At 36.1% G+C, this 18734-nt stretch overlaps 1 protein-coding gene across 10 annotated transcripts in view; it reads left to right on the top strand.

Annotated features, from left to right (window-relative positions):
• Positions 1–18734, top strand: part of TFDP2 (transcription factor Dp-2) — a 152993-nt gene that overhangs the window by 44509 nt on the left and 89750 nt on the right. For 9 of the 10 annotated variants that reach the window (XM_055321133.1, XM_055321135.1, XM_055321134.1 and 6 more), the window contains one exon: positions 7172–7238. The exons of the other annotated variant lie outside the window; for it this stretch is intronic. In XM_055321133.1, coding sequence (XP_055177108.1) covers positions 7172–7238 — 67 coding nt within the window. Of the gene's footprint in view, positions 1–7171; positions 7239–18734 lie in introns of those variants that run through there. 10 annotated transcript variants of the gene reach the window in all.

Genomic DNA, 18734 nt, shown 5'->3' with positions numbered 1-18734 from the left:
AAATTGCTGCCAACTTGCACCTTCTCAATAGCTACAAAATTACTATCTCTAGAAAGTTTCCCACCCCTCTCCTTTTTGGTACTGTAATAAATTTGTTTTGGTGTTGCTGGAGATTTACTAGCCTTATTGAGAAAATCACTGTTTTCTTTGGCCCAGTTTTTTTCTTGTGGATTTACTTAAGGAAATATGTGTACTGAGATATTGTTCCAAAGAAGCTTGCTGTCTTCCATGAGATGGTTCCTGAGGAGACATTAGATTTTCAGTGTTTTGGAGAAGTTACTCAGTTTGTTTCCTCTGTTTCAGGCTGTTATTTCTGACTCTGCTTCCTTTCAAGTTACATTCTTATTGTCAGACTGTAGCAGTAGATTTGTTTCCAGTTATGTGAAGGATTATGCCAGTAAATAAATACTAAAACATATAGGGAAATGTCTTATCATGGCTTTACTGTTCCCAGATTATGCTGTTGGAGTCTTTGGTTACATGTAACAGAAATCAGCTTAGGCTCCCTTAAAAAGGGAATTTATTATAAAGATCCAGGAATGTTTCATAGAGTTTAAGAGTAGGAATTTAGTGGGCCCTCAGAAAGATCTGGGTGCAAGAACTTGAAATGTACCAGGAATTGAAGCAGTATTTATATTCCGTTTATTATCTCTGCTTATCTGTGTGCAGCTGCTTAATATTCTGTCTCTCTCTGTAAATCATGCTCCTTAGATTTCCAGGCAGCATCTCAATGTATGTGTTACAGAACCAGCCTGTTCAGAGAAAGAGAGGTGCAAAGAAAAGGAGGAAGGCAGCTTGACAGATCCATGTCAGGCTTGTCTGCCCATGTCAGCTCCAATTTCAGACTTCTTGGGGCCGACTTCTGGCACTGTTTAAGTGTGGTATCTACTAGTGGTTTATTTAATTGTGACTGGGAGAAGCAAGCATTATATTGTGTGAAAAGTCTCCTTATCAGCCAGACATAGTTCCAAATACTGTCCATTATGCGTCTAAAGAATAACATAAAAAAACCCTTCTTGATTTATCTATTTTTCTATTATTAACCTTGCTTATGACATGCTATAAGCAGATACAGATTTTGCTTCATTATCATTTAACTATTTTTGTTAGAATAAATTATCAGGAATACTCTGCTTTAATTTACAGCTGTTATATATATTTGTTAAAGTGCTATTTGGGGAAAAGAAGAAGCAAAGTTTTAGTCTGTGTATTGGGAATTTTCTTGCAGGATATTATCTTTTTTTTTTTTTTTTTTTTTTTTTTTTGCAGGATATTATCTTAATTTTTTTCTCCTTAGGAAAAAAAGGAGGTAAAAGTTATCTTGAACCACAAGATGGTTAACATTCAAATAGCAAGCTATTTTGGCTCAAAATGTACCTTGAGTCAAATATCATCTTCCTAGTCATATGTACAGTTTGCTCTGTATTAAAAGTTGTTTCCCTAAAGGCATTTGAACCAATGGTAATCCTACTCCCATTATTTTGTTTGTATATTTGGAAGAAATCAAACAGTGAGAAATACGTTTCTCTTTCTGCTCTGGCAACCTCGGGAGAGGATAAGTGATGAGCTGATCCTCTTTTGATATAGAGTTAGGGACATGAAGAGGTCAAACCTCAGATTGGGCTGAGCTGATGCATGTGGGAAAGAATTGAAATAGGCTGTCTGAAAGTAACCAGTCAAATCACTAACCATTCTACAATAGAGAAGAACATTTTTGTGGCTTTTAATATGCTTTGTCAGGATACTTACTGAAAAGATTATACTAGTTCACAATGCCATGAGCAATTCATTCTCTTCCCCGCCCCCAATATATGTACCTGATACTGTTCTAGGCTTCTGGCTTCCTGGGGCTTATAGTGTCTGTAGAGAGAGAAGACAGTAAGTACATATATAATGTCAGGCAATGGTAAATGTCATGAAGATAAATAAAACAAGTTAGAAGAGGGAGAGCTCTTTCAATTTATGTGTTCAGAAGAGTTCTCTGTAAGGAAATTACTTTTAGACAGAAATGCTCTTGAGTCTCAATCCAAGAAGAGGAAGTCAGATATACAAGTATCTGGGAGAAGAACATTTCAGGTAGAGTCAAAAAACGGTGTAGTTGTTCAAGGAACAGCAAGATGACCGGTTTATAAGTAGAACAGAGTAAGCAAGGAAGAGTGGTAGGAGATGAAGTAAGAAAGAAAGCAGGAGCCAGCTTATGTGGAGCCTCAAAGACTGGGTGATGGGTATGTATTTAAAACATCACTAAGAAGCCACTGGAGATTTGATGGAATAGTTGCATGACCTGACTTACTGTTTTAGAAAGTTTGTCCTGGCTGCTAAGTGAATAGACTGAAGAGAGGCATAGTAGAAGCAGACTCATTTGGCACTTGTCTCAGTAGTTCAGACAGCAGAGTATGATTTGGGCTGAGGTAATGATATTGGAGATAGGGAAAAGTGGCTGGATCTAGGTTGTATTTGAAAGGACAGACATCAGGAGTTACTGAGTAATTAGGATATGGAGGCAGGGAGAAATTAAAGAAAACTTCTCAGTATTTGGCTTGTGTAACTGGATAAAGGGCTATGCTGTTTAATGAGAAGAGAAACTCTTGGGGAACTGTGGGATTTTGTGGCAAATTCAACAATCATTTTGAACATATTAAGATTGACCTAAAGATGTCCAGGTGAGGATATTGGGTAGGTAATTTGGTAAATGACTTTGGAGCTTAGGAGGAAGGTTGCAATTGGATATGGAAATTTTGGAGTCATTTCATATTAAGTTATTTTAAAGCTGTGGTACTCATGAGAGTATATAGGACATGAATGGATAGAGTATACGTGAGGACCCAAGGTCTGAGCACAGGGATTTTCTAACATCTGGGGAGAAGCTGCAAAAGAGACTCAAAAAAAGACCGGAAAGGAAAGAAAGAGTGTTATCCTGATGACCTGGAGCCAAGTAAAGTGTTTTAAGAAGGAGGGAGTGATCAGTTGTGTCACATGACACTGAGAAGAAAAACTCTTAGACATGGAAGAGATTGCCGAGGTCTTATAGAGACATCATTAAACATATATTCAATTATTTATTCTCTTATTTTCTGTTTCTCATTTTACATATCTCGTATGAGGACAGTTTTTTTGTGAAGAGTTGTTTTTGTCTTACCCATGCCTTAGTATGTCTCATGATTGCAAATGATAGAAACCCTATTCAAAAGAGCTTAAGGCAAAAAATGTAATATATTTATTCACACAACTAAAGAGTCTGGGGTACTCTGGCTTCAAACACATCTGAATTGAGGAGACTGAATGGTGGTGTCAGGGAGGGATTTGTGTTCCTTTTTCCATCTCTTGGCTTTCTCTATATGGTAGCAAAATGCCCTATATTGTCCTTACAATTCTTACCTCAGTAGGAGAGAAGGAACTTTCCCTTTTTTGGCATTTATATTTCAAGTCCACAGAGGAACTTTGATTGGCCCTGCTTGGCCCACATGTTAGACAAGCCAGTGTGGAGAAAGAAGTGGGGCATGTCCTGGTCATGAGTCCACTTCTGCTGACATGGCACGGTTGAGGCCCAAAGATTAACAGTCATACTAGAGCTACATGGATTGTGGGATAGATCATTTTGCAAAAAGGAAGGTCTATAGAGCAGGCAGTAAATCCATTGTTTCTGGGATAAAATTGTTGTCAAATAGTCTCTAGTATCCATTGATTACTCTTCATGACCACAAATGCAGGTGTGTTCTGACTTCAGCTCATTCAGTGTACAATAAAGAATCTTGAAAGGTAATTTGACATGTATTTTTTGCCTCGTCAAGCATCTTTTAAAAAATATGTAAACCATGATACTCATTACAGAAAAATTAGAGAATACAGATAAAGAAACTAGCCTAGAGATTATCAGCAGAATTTTGCCTAGGAAGACATCTGGTATATATACGTGTGTGTGTGTGTGTGTGTGTGTGTGTGTGTATAACAAAATGTATGTATATATTTTTAATAAAAATGAGGTCATACTGTTTTATAACCTAATATTTAGTTTAATCTCTATGACAAATGTCTTTTCTTGTCTCGGTATCTCTGCAACATCACTTTAAATGACTGTTTTATGTTATCTGCTGTATGGACATATTTATACCAGTTTCCTGATGTTAACTATACATTATTTCCCTTATTTTTTTTTTTGCTCTTTGTTTCTTTTTACTTACTCATGGGATTATTTCCATAAGGCAAAATCTTATGAAATTAGTGGCCCAAAGAGCTATGCTTTGGGTGAGGGAGGGCTTTTGTTTTATGTTGCTAAGCTGCATTTCAGAAAGGTTACACTAATTTATATATTCATCAGTAGTGAATTAAAGTGCCATTTCCCTTTATTTTCTTTTTAATCTTTGCCAATGTAATCAGCAAAAAAAAAATGGTATGTAATTTATTCATTTCTCCAATTACTAGTTAGGTCAAACTGACATTGTATATGTTCATTGGTCACTTGCATCTCTCTTTTGTGAATTGTCAGAAGAGTTAAAAGCATTACCATTTGAATAACTTGAGTATTGCTTTGTCACTATCATATTCACATAATTAATTAATTTGATCTAAGAAGCTCTCTGAATTTGTCATGCACATATGTATTATCCTCTCAGTTTAGCAGTGACTGTTCCAAGATCACCTTGCTTGTGAATGCAGAGCTGAACTTAGAGTATAGATCATCTCACTCTGAATCTTGTTTTCTTTCAGTTTTGTCAATCTAAAATGTTAAATGTCAGTAAAATTATAATGTTATTAATGGGAAATATGGTTTGAGTCTTAAAGTTGGTCTTGGATATTTTTTATTCTACAGACACTTAGTGACTGCTTGCAGTATACAACACAGTGTTTGAATATCCAAATAGAAAACTTTTCTCAGGACCTTATTAGGTGAAAAATTTTACATAAAATGAGTTCACTTTTTTAGGTCTGTGAACTATTATTATTATTATATTCTTCTTAAATAGTAGAAGGAAAGAATAGTTGTTTCTAAATGCCTTTCCTTCTCTACTTTTTCTATACCTGAGTAATCTTTTCTTTGTCTTTAAACTATAAAGTGTTTATGAAAGCAGAGATTAATAAATTTTTGAAATTTTAATTTTAGTAGTATTTATATAAACTCTAAAAAACACCTCCTCTCCACCTATTGGACCAAAATTAGCATATAGTATTGACTCAAAATTGACCTTTATCTTTTTAGAGTATAATTTGTTGGTTATTAAGATGCAGATGTACTGCTGCTTAAAATGTTTCCAAATTCATTCCTTGCCTCACTCTGCAGAAGTTGGCCATTAAAAGAGCAGGTGTTTAAACATAACAGTAACCCAGTAACTGTGAACTCTCCACTGTGAATATGTGGTTTCAGTTGAGGTTTTTGCCGTTATCTTTGTATAATAACAAAGAGTATAATCTGATGCTTTTGAAATTATTGTTAATACATGTATTAAGTGATCATAGTGTATTAAGCATGGAATATTAAAAGCTGTCTTTGCCTTCTTTGCTTTCTTTCTAAAGTAGAACTCCAATGAAAGTTTTGTCTTCTTATAGCAGAAAAGGTTTTTTTTTTGTTTTTTTTTTTTTAAGGAGACATGTTAGTAGATGCCACAGTAAACTCTTGGCATTTACAAATTGAACACTTAACATTTAATATTTGTAAGCAATTCTTATGGTGGTAGTTTGTTGCAACGAGTACTTCTAATAGCATACTTATTTTTTTTCTAATAGCATACTTATAAGAAGCTAGATAGAATTAAGTATCTGCACCATTGTCTACAAAAAATTGAGAAGCTGCATTTTAGATATCTTCCACTTAGCTGCTGTCATAAAAATTCAGTATTAGATGCTAGAGATAGGTTTGCATCAGAATTACTTTTCCATGATGTGAATGATATGTAGAAATATTTCTGGTAACGTATCTCTTGACAAAAAGAAATAGCTATTAGTAGTGCATTTGAATTACTAAATAATGAAATAATTAGCTCTTACATTATGAAATTGTAAAGTATCAAAGGAGTGCTAATGAAGAATATATAATGCTGCAGTGGATAGTTTAAAAACAACATTAAGTGCACAGATACAAAGTTATAAAGCTTTCTGTGCTTTAAAACCTTTTTGATGTGCTAGAACTTTGAAAGGATGTTGGAGATACCAAGTTAGCATTGATATTTGAAGATTATAAATCTACAAGGATTAAAACAATAACATAATAGTAATAGTAGAATAATTTATTGGAATCTTGCTTTATGTCAAGTTTTTTTCCTCCTGGCTCTATAATAAATTTTTTAAAATTCTGATGATCTATCACATTTAACTCTATGATTCCAAGAAGTCCAGTGGCTATCACATTAAATGAAATAAATGGTCTAAAGGTGAATTTACAAACACACTTGCTATAAATAGTCCCTCCAGTATCATATTAATAGTAAGGTTAACATATTTAAGCACTTTGTGCCAGATACTGTGCTAGATGCTTTACAAGAATTATATTGATCTTTCTGATAACTTAAACTGGTAAACATTTCTAACACCCTTCAGTTATATTAGAGGAGACTGAGGTGTAGAGAGCTTGTGTGACTTGACCATGACCATGCATCTAGTAGCCTTGGTGAGGCAGAGTATGAATTCAAGCAGTTGAATTTGAGACCAGTAGACCTCACCTCTGTCGTGTGGTATTAATGGCCTTTACCTGATCTATTACATATTATAATGTTGAAAAGTATTATAGAAAAAAAAAGTACTATAGGCAGCAATTATGAACAGCAAAAATTAAGGGCATCATGAAGGTGGAATTTTGGTATATCTATTGGCAACTTGACTGCTGCCACATTAACTTGCCTTCAAAAAAATATCAGTAAAATCTATAGATTTCAATTCTGTACACAAGTAACATTATTTCATAATTTTTATCTTAATTTGGACAGTTCATGTTTTCCCATTTCATTTTTTTTAAGATTTATTTATTTATGACAGAGAGAGAGAGAGAGAGACATGTTTTCCCATTTCAAACAATGTATTCTTTGTAATTCTACTTATATTGATGATATAGTTAATTTATTTTTATGTGGCTATCTATATTATTTGACATGGTTCTTCAGTAGGAAGTATAAAATAGCTTATTAAATGATCATGTAATTCTTAAGATCCTATTTTTAATTTTTAAAACTATTTGATTCAGGTTGGTTTGACTTCTACAAATGCAGAACTAAGAGGATTTATAGATCAGAATCTCAGTCCAACAAAAGGTAAGGACAGATGAATTGAAATTTTCTGCATTGAGCTACTTTTATTGCATTTGTTTTATAGAGTATGCAGCTAACGTGTATTACTTTATATATAATAACAATTATGTAATATTACTGTGTTGTGTTATCATATATCAAATAACTTGTATCCTGTGAAAGTTCTGAGAGGTGGGGGGAGACAGAGGATGAGAGAGAGTGTGTGGCATTTTTTTTTAAAAGATTTTTATTATTCATTTGAGAGACAGAGCACAAGCAGGGGGAGGAGGGAGCCCTATGTGGGGCTTGATCCCAGGTCCCTGAGACCATGACCTGAGCCAAAGGCAGATGCTTAACCAAGCGTCTGAGCCACCCAGGCACCCCTGAGAGTGTGTGTGGTATTTGTGTTACTTTTGTCCATCTCTTTCCTAAGAGGTCTTTAAAACCACCGTTTGTTTTTTGTTGTTGTTGTTTTGGTTTTTTTTTTGAGGGAGAGAGTGTGTGTGTGCATGCGCCAGAGCCCATGTGTGAGAAAGAGGGAAGAGTGGGAGGGATGGCAGAGGGAGAGTGGGGAGAGAGAATCCCAAACAGGCTCCATGCTCAGCACAAAACCCAACATGGGGCTTGATCTTACAACCCTGAGATCATAACCTGACCCAAAATCAAGAGTTGGATGCTTAACCAACTGAACCACCAAGGTGCCTCTAAGACTAGCTTTGATAAATAATCCTCTTACAATTGAAACTGTTCAAGCCACTTTTTTCTTGATTTTCTTGTTTGATAGCCCTACTTCCTGGAATTCCTCTATCTAATATATAGTTTACTGAAGGAATGCTTATATCAGGAGTCTGACGTAGCAGTACAAGAATTTATGCAAGACACTGTATCTTGCTGTATGTCAAAATTCAATAGTATTTTTTAGTATATAGCGATAACATACTGAAATATTTATAGTTGAAATGATAGGATGTTTGGGATTGGCTTCAAAATAATCTACTGGGGGAAGAAGAGTAAAGTGGGTCGGACTATAGATAAAACTATGAATTGGTTAAATTCTTTATGCTGGGTGATAGCTTTATGGGGTTTCATTATTCCTTTCTCTCTTCCTTTATATATGTTTGAAATTTTTCATTACTAAAGGTAGGAACAAAATACATGTCATTATAATACAGATAGCTATGAAACAATTTCCTGAAAGAGTATATGCCCTGGAGAGAAGACTAGAGAAGTCTGTATTTCAGTATAAAAAGGTCTAGCTTAATAATAAAGTCTGTAGAATTATTCTGAGAATTTAAGTATGTGTTATGAGACAGTAAAAGAGATACCACAAGCCTTAATGCTTTTCAGTTTTTCCAATGAGATAATTTGTAAATATTTTCTTCTATGCAGTAGGTTGTCTTTTCACTGTCTTTATAGTCTCCTTAGATGTGCCAAAGTTCTTTATTTTGCTAAAATCCAGTTCATCTATTTTTTTCTTTTGTTGCCAGTGTTTTTCATGTCATATCCATGACATGGTTGCCAAATCCAGTGTCCTAAAGGTTTTCCCCAATGCTTTCTTTTAAGAATTTTATAGTTTTAGTTTGTTAGGTCTTTGATCCATTTTGAGTTAATTTTTTTTTAATTTTTATTTATTTATGACAGTCACACAGATAGAGAGAGAGAGGCAGAGACACAGGCAGAGGGAGAAGCAGGCTCCATGCACCGGGAGCCTGACGTGGGATTCGATCCCGGGTCTCCAGGATCGCGCCCTGGGCCAAAGGCAGGCGCTAAACCGCTGCGCCACCCAGGGATCCCTTGAGTTCATTTTTGTATACGATATGAGTCAAACTGGAATATGGATATTCAAGTTTTTCCATTACCATTTGTTGAGAGACTGTCCTTTGACCACTGAGTGGTCTTCTCACCCTTGTCAAAAATCAATTGACTATATATGTGAGGGTTTATTTTTAGGCTTTTTATCCTTTTCCCTTGGTCTGTGTGTCCATATGCCAGTACCATAATGTTTTAATTACTGTAATTCTGTAATAAATTTCAAAGTTGAGAATTGTGAACCCTTTAACTTTATTCTTCTTTTTCAGGATTGTTCTAGCTATTTAGGATTCCTTGAAATTCCACATGAATTTGAGGATCAGCTTTTTTTTTTTTTAATTTTATTTATTTATTCATGAGAGACACACACACACAGAGAGAGAGAGAGAGAGAGAGAGAGGCAGAGGGAGAAGCAGGCTCCATGCAGGGAGCCCGACGTGGGACTCGATACCGGGTCTCCAGGATCAGGCACTGGGCTGAAGGCGGTGCTGAGCCCCCCGGGCTGCCTGGATCAGCTTTTCAATATCTGTGAAAAGGACTGTTAGAATTTTGATAGATATTGCATTGAATCTGTAAATTACTTTGGTTTTATTAACATCTTAACAATGTGAACTCTTGTTATCTGTGACCCTATTTTATATATTTAGATTTTCTTTGCTTATACCATTTCTTTTTGAAGTAACGAAAATGTTCTGGAAGTAAATAGTGGTGATAGTTATACAACTTGGTGAAAATACTGGAAACCACTGAATTGTACACTTTAAAAGGTGAATTTTTGGTATTTGAATAATACCTTTATTTAAAAAAAAAAAACCCAAACACTCAAACAACCACTTTCTTTCTTTTTTTTTTTTTTAAGGTTTTATTTATTTATTCATGATAGACACAGAGAGAGAGAGGCAGAGACTCAGGAGGAGGGAGAAGCAGGCTCCATGCCGGGAGCCCGACATGGGACTCGATCCCGGGACTCCAGGATCGCGCTCTGGGCCAAAGGCAGGCGCTAAACCACTGAGCCACCCAGGGATCCCCCAACCACTTTCTTTAACTTGATGTCTACTTCCAGCTCTGATTTGATCTCCCCCTTATTGTCAGACTTCTTGGAAGAAACTATACACTTATAATCCCATTCTTAGCTTTGGATTACCCCTCTGCCCGATGAAATCTAATTTTGGCTCCATTAATACACTGAAACCAAAATTTTCCCCTTTGTTTTTTTAAATAATTTTTAATTTTAGAATAGTTTTAGATTTGCAGAGAAATTACAAAGATGGTACAGAGAGTTCTCATAAACTCCTTGGTTTCCATACCCCTACTGTTAACATCCTATATTGGGCTAGTACGGTTTTTACAGTTAATAAATGAAAACTGACATATGTTGATTAACAGAAGTCCATACTTCTTCACATTTCCTTAGTTTTTAGCTATTTTTTTTTTCAATTCATAAGAGACACAGAGAGAGAGGCAGAGACATAGAGAGAGAAGCAGGCTCCTCATAGGTGAGCCCAATGTGGGACTCAATATCTGGACCCCGGATCATGCCCTGAGCCAAAGGCAGATGCTCAGCCACTGAGCTACCCAGTCGTACCAGCTAATGTTCTTCTTTGTTCCAGGAGAGCTATCAGGATACCACATTACATTTCATGACCATCATCTTTAGGCTCCTTTTGGCTGTGACAGTACCTCAGGCTTTCTGTGTTTCTAATAACAGCTTTGAGGTGTAATTTTCAGGGATTCTGTACAATGTCCCTCAGTTGGGATTTTTCTGATGTGCTTCTCATGATTAGATTAGGGTCATGAGTTTTTGAGAGAAAAACCACAGAGATAAAGTGCCATTTTCATCACAGCATATCAAAGGTCTATACTGTTAACTGGCTTATCATTGTTTCTGTGAACCTTTATCACTTGGCTGAGGTAGCATTTGTCATGTTTCTGTACTGTACAGTGACTCTCTCCCCTCTCCCCCTTTCCATACTGTAGTCTTTGAAAGGAAGTCATTATGTGGAGCCCATGTTTGAGCAATGGAGAGGTTGTTCTACCTCTGTAAGAGGAAGTATCTACATCATTATTTGGAATTCTTCTGCACCCTAGATTTGTCTCTCTTATTTATTTATTTACTGCTTTATTTATATTCGTATGGACTGATGATTTTAGTTTATACTCTGGGTTATATAGTCCAATGCTACTTAATTTTCTGCTTATTACAACTGTGGCCGTTGGAAGCTTTCAATTGGTTTTCTGTTCCTTTGACTTTATGTACCTTGTCGTGGGTTTTTTCTTTTTTTGTTTGTTTGGTTTGGTTTTGAACTCTTACTTTTTAGCACTACAAGATGCTCCAGGCTCATTTTACATATTTCCTGCCCACTCCTCAGATCAGCCATTTTTCCAGAGAGTCCTGATTCCTCTTAATGGAAAATATTAGAAACCAAGATCTTGGTGCTGCTGGGTGAACTCATTGCTGCTGGGATGGTGTCTTTCTTTTTGATATACTGTTTTTCTTTGTGTCTGTGATAACACGCTTTTTAAGACTTTCCTAAAAAGCAGTACAGTGAGGCAGTTAAGAACAAGGACTCTAGAGGACTTGATGTGATCTTGGTTGCACTTCTTAAACCTAACCTGAGCAATGTGTAAACCTGAGCAAGTTGATCTCTCTAAGCTAAAGTATCCACATCTGTAATGATGCAGATTAATAATATTAGGTTGCTCATAGAGTGTTGAAGGATTAGGTAAAGTAGTGCACATAAATCATTTAGCACAACACCTAGCACATAGCAAGCATTCATTAAGTGCTTACTCCCTTTCCTCATATTAATATGTTCATCTTCCTTTTTGGCTGGTCTCTTTTGGTCTACTCTTCCTAACTCTGTCTTCTAAATCTCCATGGCGTTTTGTCTTAGGTTTTCTTCTCATAAGGTACATTCTCCCCAGGCAATATCATCTATTCTCAATTGCTTTAGTTATCATTTACTAAAATCTATATTTCTGACCCAAACCTTGTCTTGAGTTGTTATATACCCAGCTGCTTATTGGATACCATCATTTGAGTAACTTCCCTGCATCTCAGACTCAGTCTGTCCAGAATCAAAATGATTACTTCACCCTCTTATCATTTCTTGGCCTTTTGGCTAAGATCAAGTGTATTTCACCTTCTCAAAACACACTCTCCCCTTTTCCTTATCTGACTGAATAGTAGTATCTATCCATTGCCCAGACACTGAGGCCTCATCTTTGATTCCGTTTTCTTTCTCTCTCCTTCCAATCAAATCATTTATAAGGCTTGTTCATTCTGCATCCTCAGTCTTGCAGTCCTCCCCATGCGTTTTCTCTATCTCTGTTGCTACTATCTTAGTTTGGACTGCTAAAAACCATTTCCTGGATTACTGCAACTGCTGTACTTCCAGATTTATTTCTTTCTCTTTCATTTACTGTGGTATAGCTCTCAAACATAAATCTGAACAGTCTTTCCATGGTAGAAAAAAACTAGTTTAGTTGTTCCTTATTGCCCTCAAGATAAAGTCCAAACTCTGATTTGAAAGATCCTTGGGGCGCCTGGCTGGCTCCATCAGCAGAGCGTGCAACTCTTGATATCAGGGTTGTAAGTCTGAGCCCCAAATTGGCTGTAGAGATTGGTTAAAAATAAAATCTTTTTTTAAAAAATAAAATTTAAAAAAATCCTTCGTGATGTGCTTCCTGCTTTTATCTTTAGCATTATCTCAGATGCCTCTTCTTCTGCCACATTGTCTCTCTTCACTTTCTGTCTCTGTCTGTCTCTGTCTTTACCCATCTCTATACTCTTCTCTGTGTCTGGAATGCCATGATCCCCGACATTGCCCTCCATTCTACTCCTGATATATTTCGCCTGGCTAATTTCTGTTCATTACTCACATCTAAGTTTAGGTCTTATTTCCACCTGGCCCATAATCCTCTACTACTCTCTCCTTATCCCTGTGGTAGCATTTATCACACTGTACTTTAATGACTGGTTTATTATTGGTCCCCCTCCTCTGATTCTGTAAAGTCGAAGACTTTGTCTTAATTAATCATTATATCTCTAGGACAGGTATTTCAAAGTATCTATCCCATAGTATCTGTCCTAAAGTAGAAATGTTGTTGAAAGAATGTATGTCCTTACCTTCTGTCCATGATTCCTTTGGCCACTGGGCAAATTCCTATTTGTTTTTTTAAAATCTAGCTGACCACGAATTCCTCTGTAGCTCCTCCTCACTATGCCTCTTTTGTGTTAATCTTTGGACTCTATACATACTTTATTATTGTTCTTATCACATTATATTGTATTTCTTTATAGCTTGCCCTTTTGCTAAACTCTGAGCTCCTTGAGAGCAGGGTCCTTTTTCCTCTTTTTGTCTTCAGAGTCTAGCTCGATGTCTAGCACAATTATATTCAGTAAATATTGAACTGCAGGAGTCTGTTTTGCCATACATTTCCAGACTTTTAATAAAAATGTTTATCTCATCTTTGAGAAGTGTATAAAGAAAGAACTTATCAAAACTTGTTGAAAACGGTGTTAAGGAATTTAGTGAATACGGTTTCTGAGCTGTTTAAGACACATATTTAGGGTTGGAGGCTTAAAAGTTACATAATTAATTAAAATAAGAACAAGCCTGAAGATAATTCACTTATAACCAGGGGAGTAGTAGAGGAATTAAAAGCAGTTGAGTATTTGTATGTCCTTGTCATAAATCATGTAATTGTGCATTATTAAGAAAAATAGAAGGTAAAATACTGTAATGTAGAACTTCACTATGTATGGTGTTGAAAGTCCATCAGTATCTTTGGTGAAGATCAAGGATCTCTCAATTATCTGAGAGGCAAATGCTATTGGGTGGTCTATACGTTTGATATTCCTGGCATGTGTATACTTGCCTGCAAGTTATATGCAGTCCTCTGGGAAGCTGCCTGTTCAGCAGCTGTTAGAAGAGTTGCACCTGTGGGATGAATTGCTCATGTCTTTGCAGGTGAGTGAGGTCTGCAGTATATCCTCCACTTGTTCCTTTATAATCCTGGCAGAGCAATTCCACTTTGTCAGCTCCTTCATTGCTTGCACATCAAATTTAAAATATGCATATCTTATACTGGCTGCCAGTTCTACACCATGCAAGGGATTGCAATACCTATGGCTCTTAAAATTACAACCTATTAAAATGAATTCAGCAACTGAAAAGAGGGAATCACTGAATAATCAGATTCCTCATGTGGAAGCAGAACTAATGGAAAAGATGAGAGAAAGCTGTGATAGAAGGAAGAGGGAATGAAAACTCTCAAGAGGATACAGCTGCAACATAGAAAAAGTTGCTTTGGAACTAAAAATGTATTCAGAATTCTTAAGTCTAAGAAAGACTGAAAATAAGAAATGACCAAAGATGTACAGTGAGCAAAACAATGTTGATATCAAATAAAATATACTAAAAGCCTCAAGGCATTAAATGGATAAAGAGGAATATTGTATGGTGATACAAGGGAACAAGCCAACAATCCAATTTTTAGAGAATGGACAAAATTTATGAATAAACAATCAAAGAAAAAGAAATATTAATGGGTCTTACACAGATGAAAAAGTACTCCACCGCGTTCATAAAACATGAAACTTAAAAGTACACTGAGTACCACTTTCCACTCTATAAGATTGGCAAGTATTAAGAAGTTTGATAAAACACTATTGTCAATGGCGTAGGGTAACTTATGCTCTCTTAAACTGCTGGTAGGAGCATAAATTAGTACAGCCTTTATGGGAAGCAATTTCACAATAATTAATCATTCACATTTCCTATAACCCAGCAGTCCCAGTTTTAGGAATTGTTTGTACTGATGTGCTGGCAGATTTGGAAAGTGAAACTTAATCTTTACAGTATTATATGTAATAGCAAAATATTAGAAACTGTAAGTTCACCAGTAAGATTTGATTAAATAGTGTTCATTGCTTCTCGGCCTTTTGGCTAAGATCAAGTGTTGATTAAATAGTGTTCAACACATATAATGGAATACCATGTAGATAAAAAATTGGGAATAAGAACACTATGTACAAATATTAAGTGATGTACAAAGACACATTAAGGTAACAAAAGTGCGGAACAACATGCTGTGTCTATAATCATTTGTTTAAAAAGAAGTTACATACAAGCATAATGTTTCTTGTAAGGATGCACAAAGACTTGACATTTGTTATCTGCTGGTAGAGAAACAGTGACTTTCACAAATAACTTTTTAATTTTAATGAAATCCAGCTTACCAGTTTTCTTTGTCAAGGATCATGCTTTTTTGGTGTTATGTCTAAAAAGTTATTACCAGGGGTGCCTGGCTGTCTCGGTTGGTAGAGCGTGTCACTCTTGATCTCGGGATAGTGAATTCAAGCCATTGGGTATAGAGTTTACTAAAAGAAAAAAGTCATTACCAAATCCAAGGTCACTTAGACTTCTCCTATTTTTCTTCTAGGAATTTTACTGTTTATATTTAGGTCAGTGATCCATTTTGATCTAAGATTTGGTATAAGATTTATGTCTAATTTTTTTTTTGCATGTAAATGTCTAGTTGTTCCAGCCTCATTTGTTGAAAAGGTTATTCTTTCTCCACTGAATTGCCTTTGCACCTTTGTCAAAGAGGAGTTGAATATATTTGTGTAGGCCTTTTCATGTAAATTTTATTTTTTTAAAGATTTTATTTATTTATTTGAGAGAGAGAGTATGCACGTGCACAAGAAGGGGGAGAGGCAGAGGGAGAGAGAGAGAGAAATAGATTCCCTACTGGGCAGGGAGTGCAACATAGGGCTCAACCCCAGGACACCAAGATTGTGACCTGAGCTAAAGACAGACACTTAACTGACTGAGCCACCCAGGCATCCCCATGTAAATTTTATTTTTATTTATTTATTTTTAAAGATTTTATTTATTTATTCATGATAGAGAGAGAGAGAGAGAGAGGCAGAGACACAGGCAGAAGGAGAAGCAGGCTCCATGCTGGGAGCCTGACGCGGGACTAGATCCTGGGACTCCAGGATCATGCCCTGGGCCAAAGGCAGGCACTGAACCACTGAGCCATGCAGGGATCCCCCCATGTAAATTTTGAAATTAGTTTGTTGATATCCACAAAATTATTGGGATTGACTAAGTTTGTACCAGATCTATATATCAAACTGGGTGTGACTGACATCTTAACAATATTGATTCTTCCTAGCCATGAACATAAAATATCTCTCCATTTTAGATCTTTGATTTCTTTCGTCAGAGTTTTGTGGTTTTCCACATAGAGATCTTATACATATTTATTGGGTGTATACTTAAGTTTTGTTTTTGTTTTTTTTTTTAGTGCTAATGTAAATGGTCTTGTGTTTTTAGTTTCAAATTCCAGTTATTCATTGCTGGTATATAAGAAAGCAGTTGAATTTTATACATTAACCTTGTATCCTGCAACCTTGCTTTAGTCACTTATTAGTTTGAGGAGTTTTTTCTATTGTAAATGATATTTTCAATTTCAATTTTCAATTCTCTGCTAGTATGTACACATATAGTTGATTTTTATATTTTGATCTTATAGCCTGCCACCTCATATAACTCATTTCTAGTAAGTCTTTCCTAAATTGCTTAGGAGTTTTTGTAAGTTTTTATTTGAATTCCAGTTAGTTAACATACAGTGTAATATTAGTTTCAGGTGTACAATATTGTGATTCATCACTTCCATACAACAGCCAGTGCTCATCACAAGTGCTCTCCTTAATCCTCATCACCTATTTAACCCTTGCCCCCACCCACCTCCCCAGTAACCATCAGTTTGTTGTCTATAGTTAAGAGTTCAGGGATCCCTGGGTGGCGCAGCGGTTTGGTGCCCGCCTTTGGCCCAGGGCGCGATCCTGGAGACCCAGGATCGAATCCCACGTCAGGCTCCTGGTGCATGGAGCCTGCTTCTCCCTCTCCCTCTCCCTCTGCCTGTGTCTCTGCCTCTCTCTCTCTCTCTCTCTCTCTCTCTCTGTGACTATCATAAATAAATTAAAAAAAATTTAAAAAAAATCCCACATATGAGGAATCATATGGTATTTGTCTTTCTCTTACTGGATTATTTCACTTAGCATAATACTCTCTGGCTCTATCCACATTGTTGCAAATGGCAAGATTTCATTCTTTTTATGGCTGAGTAATATTCCATTGTATATATGTGTACCATGTCTTCCTTATCCATTTATCAATTGTTGGACTCTTGGGCTGTTTCCATAATTTGGCTTTGAATTAGTATTTGTGGATACTTTGAATTAGTATCCCTTTGAATTAGTATTTGTGTATTCTTTGGGCAAATACCCTGTCGTGTGATTGCTGGACTGTAGAGTGGTTCTATTTTTAAGCTTTTTAAGGAACCTCCATACTGTTTTCCACAGTGGCTGCACCAGCTTGCATTCCCACCATTAGTACAAGAGGGTGGGAATCTCCACCAACATCTGTTGTTTTCTTGTGTTACTAATTTTGGCCCTTCTGATAGGTGCAAGGTAATATCTCATTGTAGTTTTTTTTAAGATTTATTTATTTATTCAGAGAGAGAGAGAGAAAGGCAGAGACACAGGCAGAGGGAGAAGCAGGCTCCATGCAGGAAGCCCGATGTGGGACTCAATCCCGGGTCTCCAGGATCACACCCCAGGCTGCAGGAGGCACCAAACCGCTGCGCCACCGGGGCTGCCCTCTCATTGTAGTTTTGACTTATCCCTGATGATAAGTGATAATGAGCATCTTTTCATGTATCTGTAGGTCTTTGGAGAAATATCGGTCCATGTATTCTGCCCATTTTTTAATTGGATTATTCATTTTTGGGGTGTTGAATTTTATAAGTTCTTTATATATTTTGGATACTAACCCTTTATCAGATATGTCATTTGCAAATATCTTCTCCTATAGCACACATTGCCTTTTAGTTTAGTTTTTTTTTTTGTTTTTGTTTCCTTTACTGTACAAAAACTTTTTATCTTGGTGAAGTCCCAGTAGTTTATTTTTGCTTTTGCTTCCCTTGCTTCAGGAGACATATCTAGAAAGAAGTTGCTATGGTCAGTGTCAAAGTGCTCTCTTGGGGGTTTTTATGGTTTCAGGTTTCCCATTTAAGTCCTCAATCTGAATTTTGAGCTTATTTTTGTGTATAGTGTAAGAAAGTGGTCCAATTTCATTCTTTTGCATGTTGCTGTCTAGTTTTCTCAATACCATTTGTTGAGGGGACATTCTTTTTCCTATTGGATATTCTTTCCTGCTTTGTTGAAGATTAATTGACCATATAATTGTAGGTTCATTTCTGGGTTTTCTGTTCTGTTCCATTGAGCTATGTGTATACTGTTTTGATTACTACAGCTTTGTAACATAACGTGAAATATGGATAAATTCGTTTGATTTTTCTGCATATACTATCATGTCATTTGCTATTAAAGTCAGTTTTACTTTTTTCTTTCCAATTTGTATTTCTTTTTCTTTCCTGATATCACTGGTTAGAACTTCCAGTTCAAAGTTGAATAGAAATGGTGAGAGCAGAAATCCTTGCGGTGTTCCTGATCTTAGGAGGAAAGACAGCATCAAGTCTGTGTTATTAGGTATGATGTTAGCTGTAGAGTTTTCATAGCTGCCTTCCATCTGGTTGAGTAAGTTTCCCTTCTATTCTTCTGATTGTGAATAGTTGTTGGATTTCATTAAATGTTTTTTTCTCTACCTATTACAATGATTATATGGTGGGATATTT

The sequence above is a fragment of the Nyctereutes procyonoides genome, unplaced genomic scaffold (assembly GCF_905146905.1).
Source record: "Nyctereutes procyonoides isolate TBG_1078 unplaced genomic scaffold, NYPRO_anot_genome, whole genome shotgun sequence".
Classification (NCBI taxonomy): domain Eukaryota; kingdom Metazoa; phylum Chordata; class Mammalia; order Carnivora; family Canidae; genus Nyctereutes; species Nyctereutes procyonoides.
This window is presented reverse-complemented; position numbering and strand designations above follow the sequence as displayed.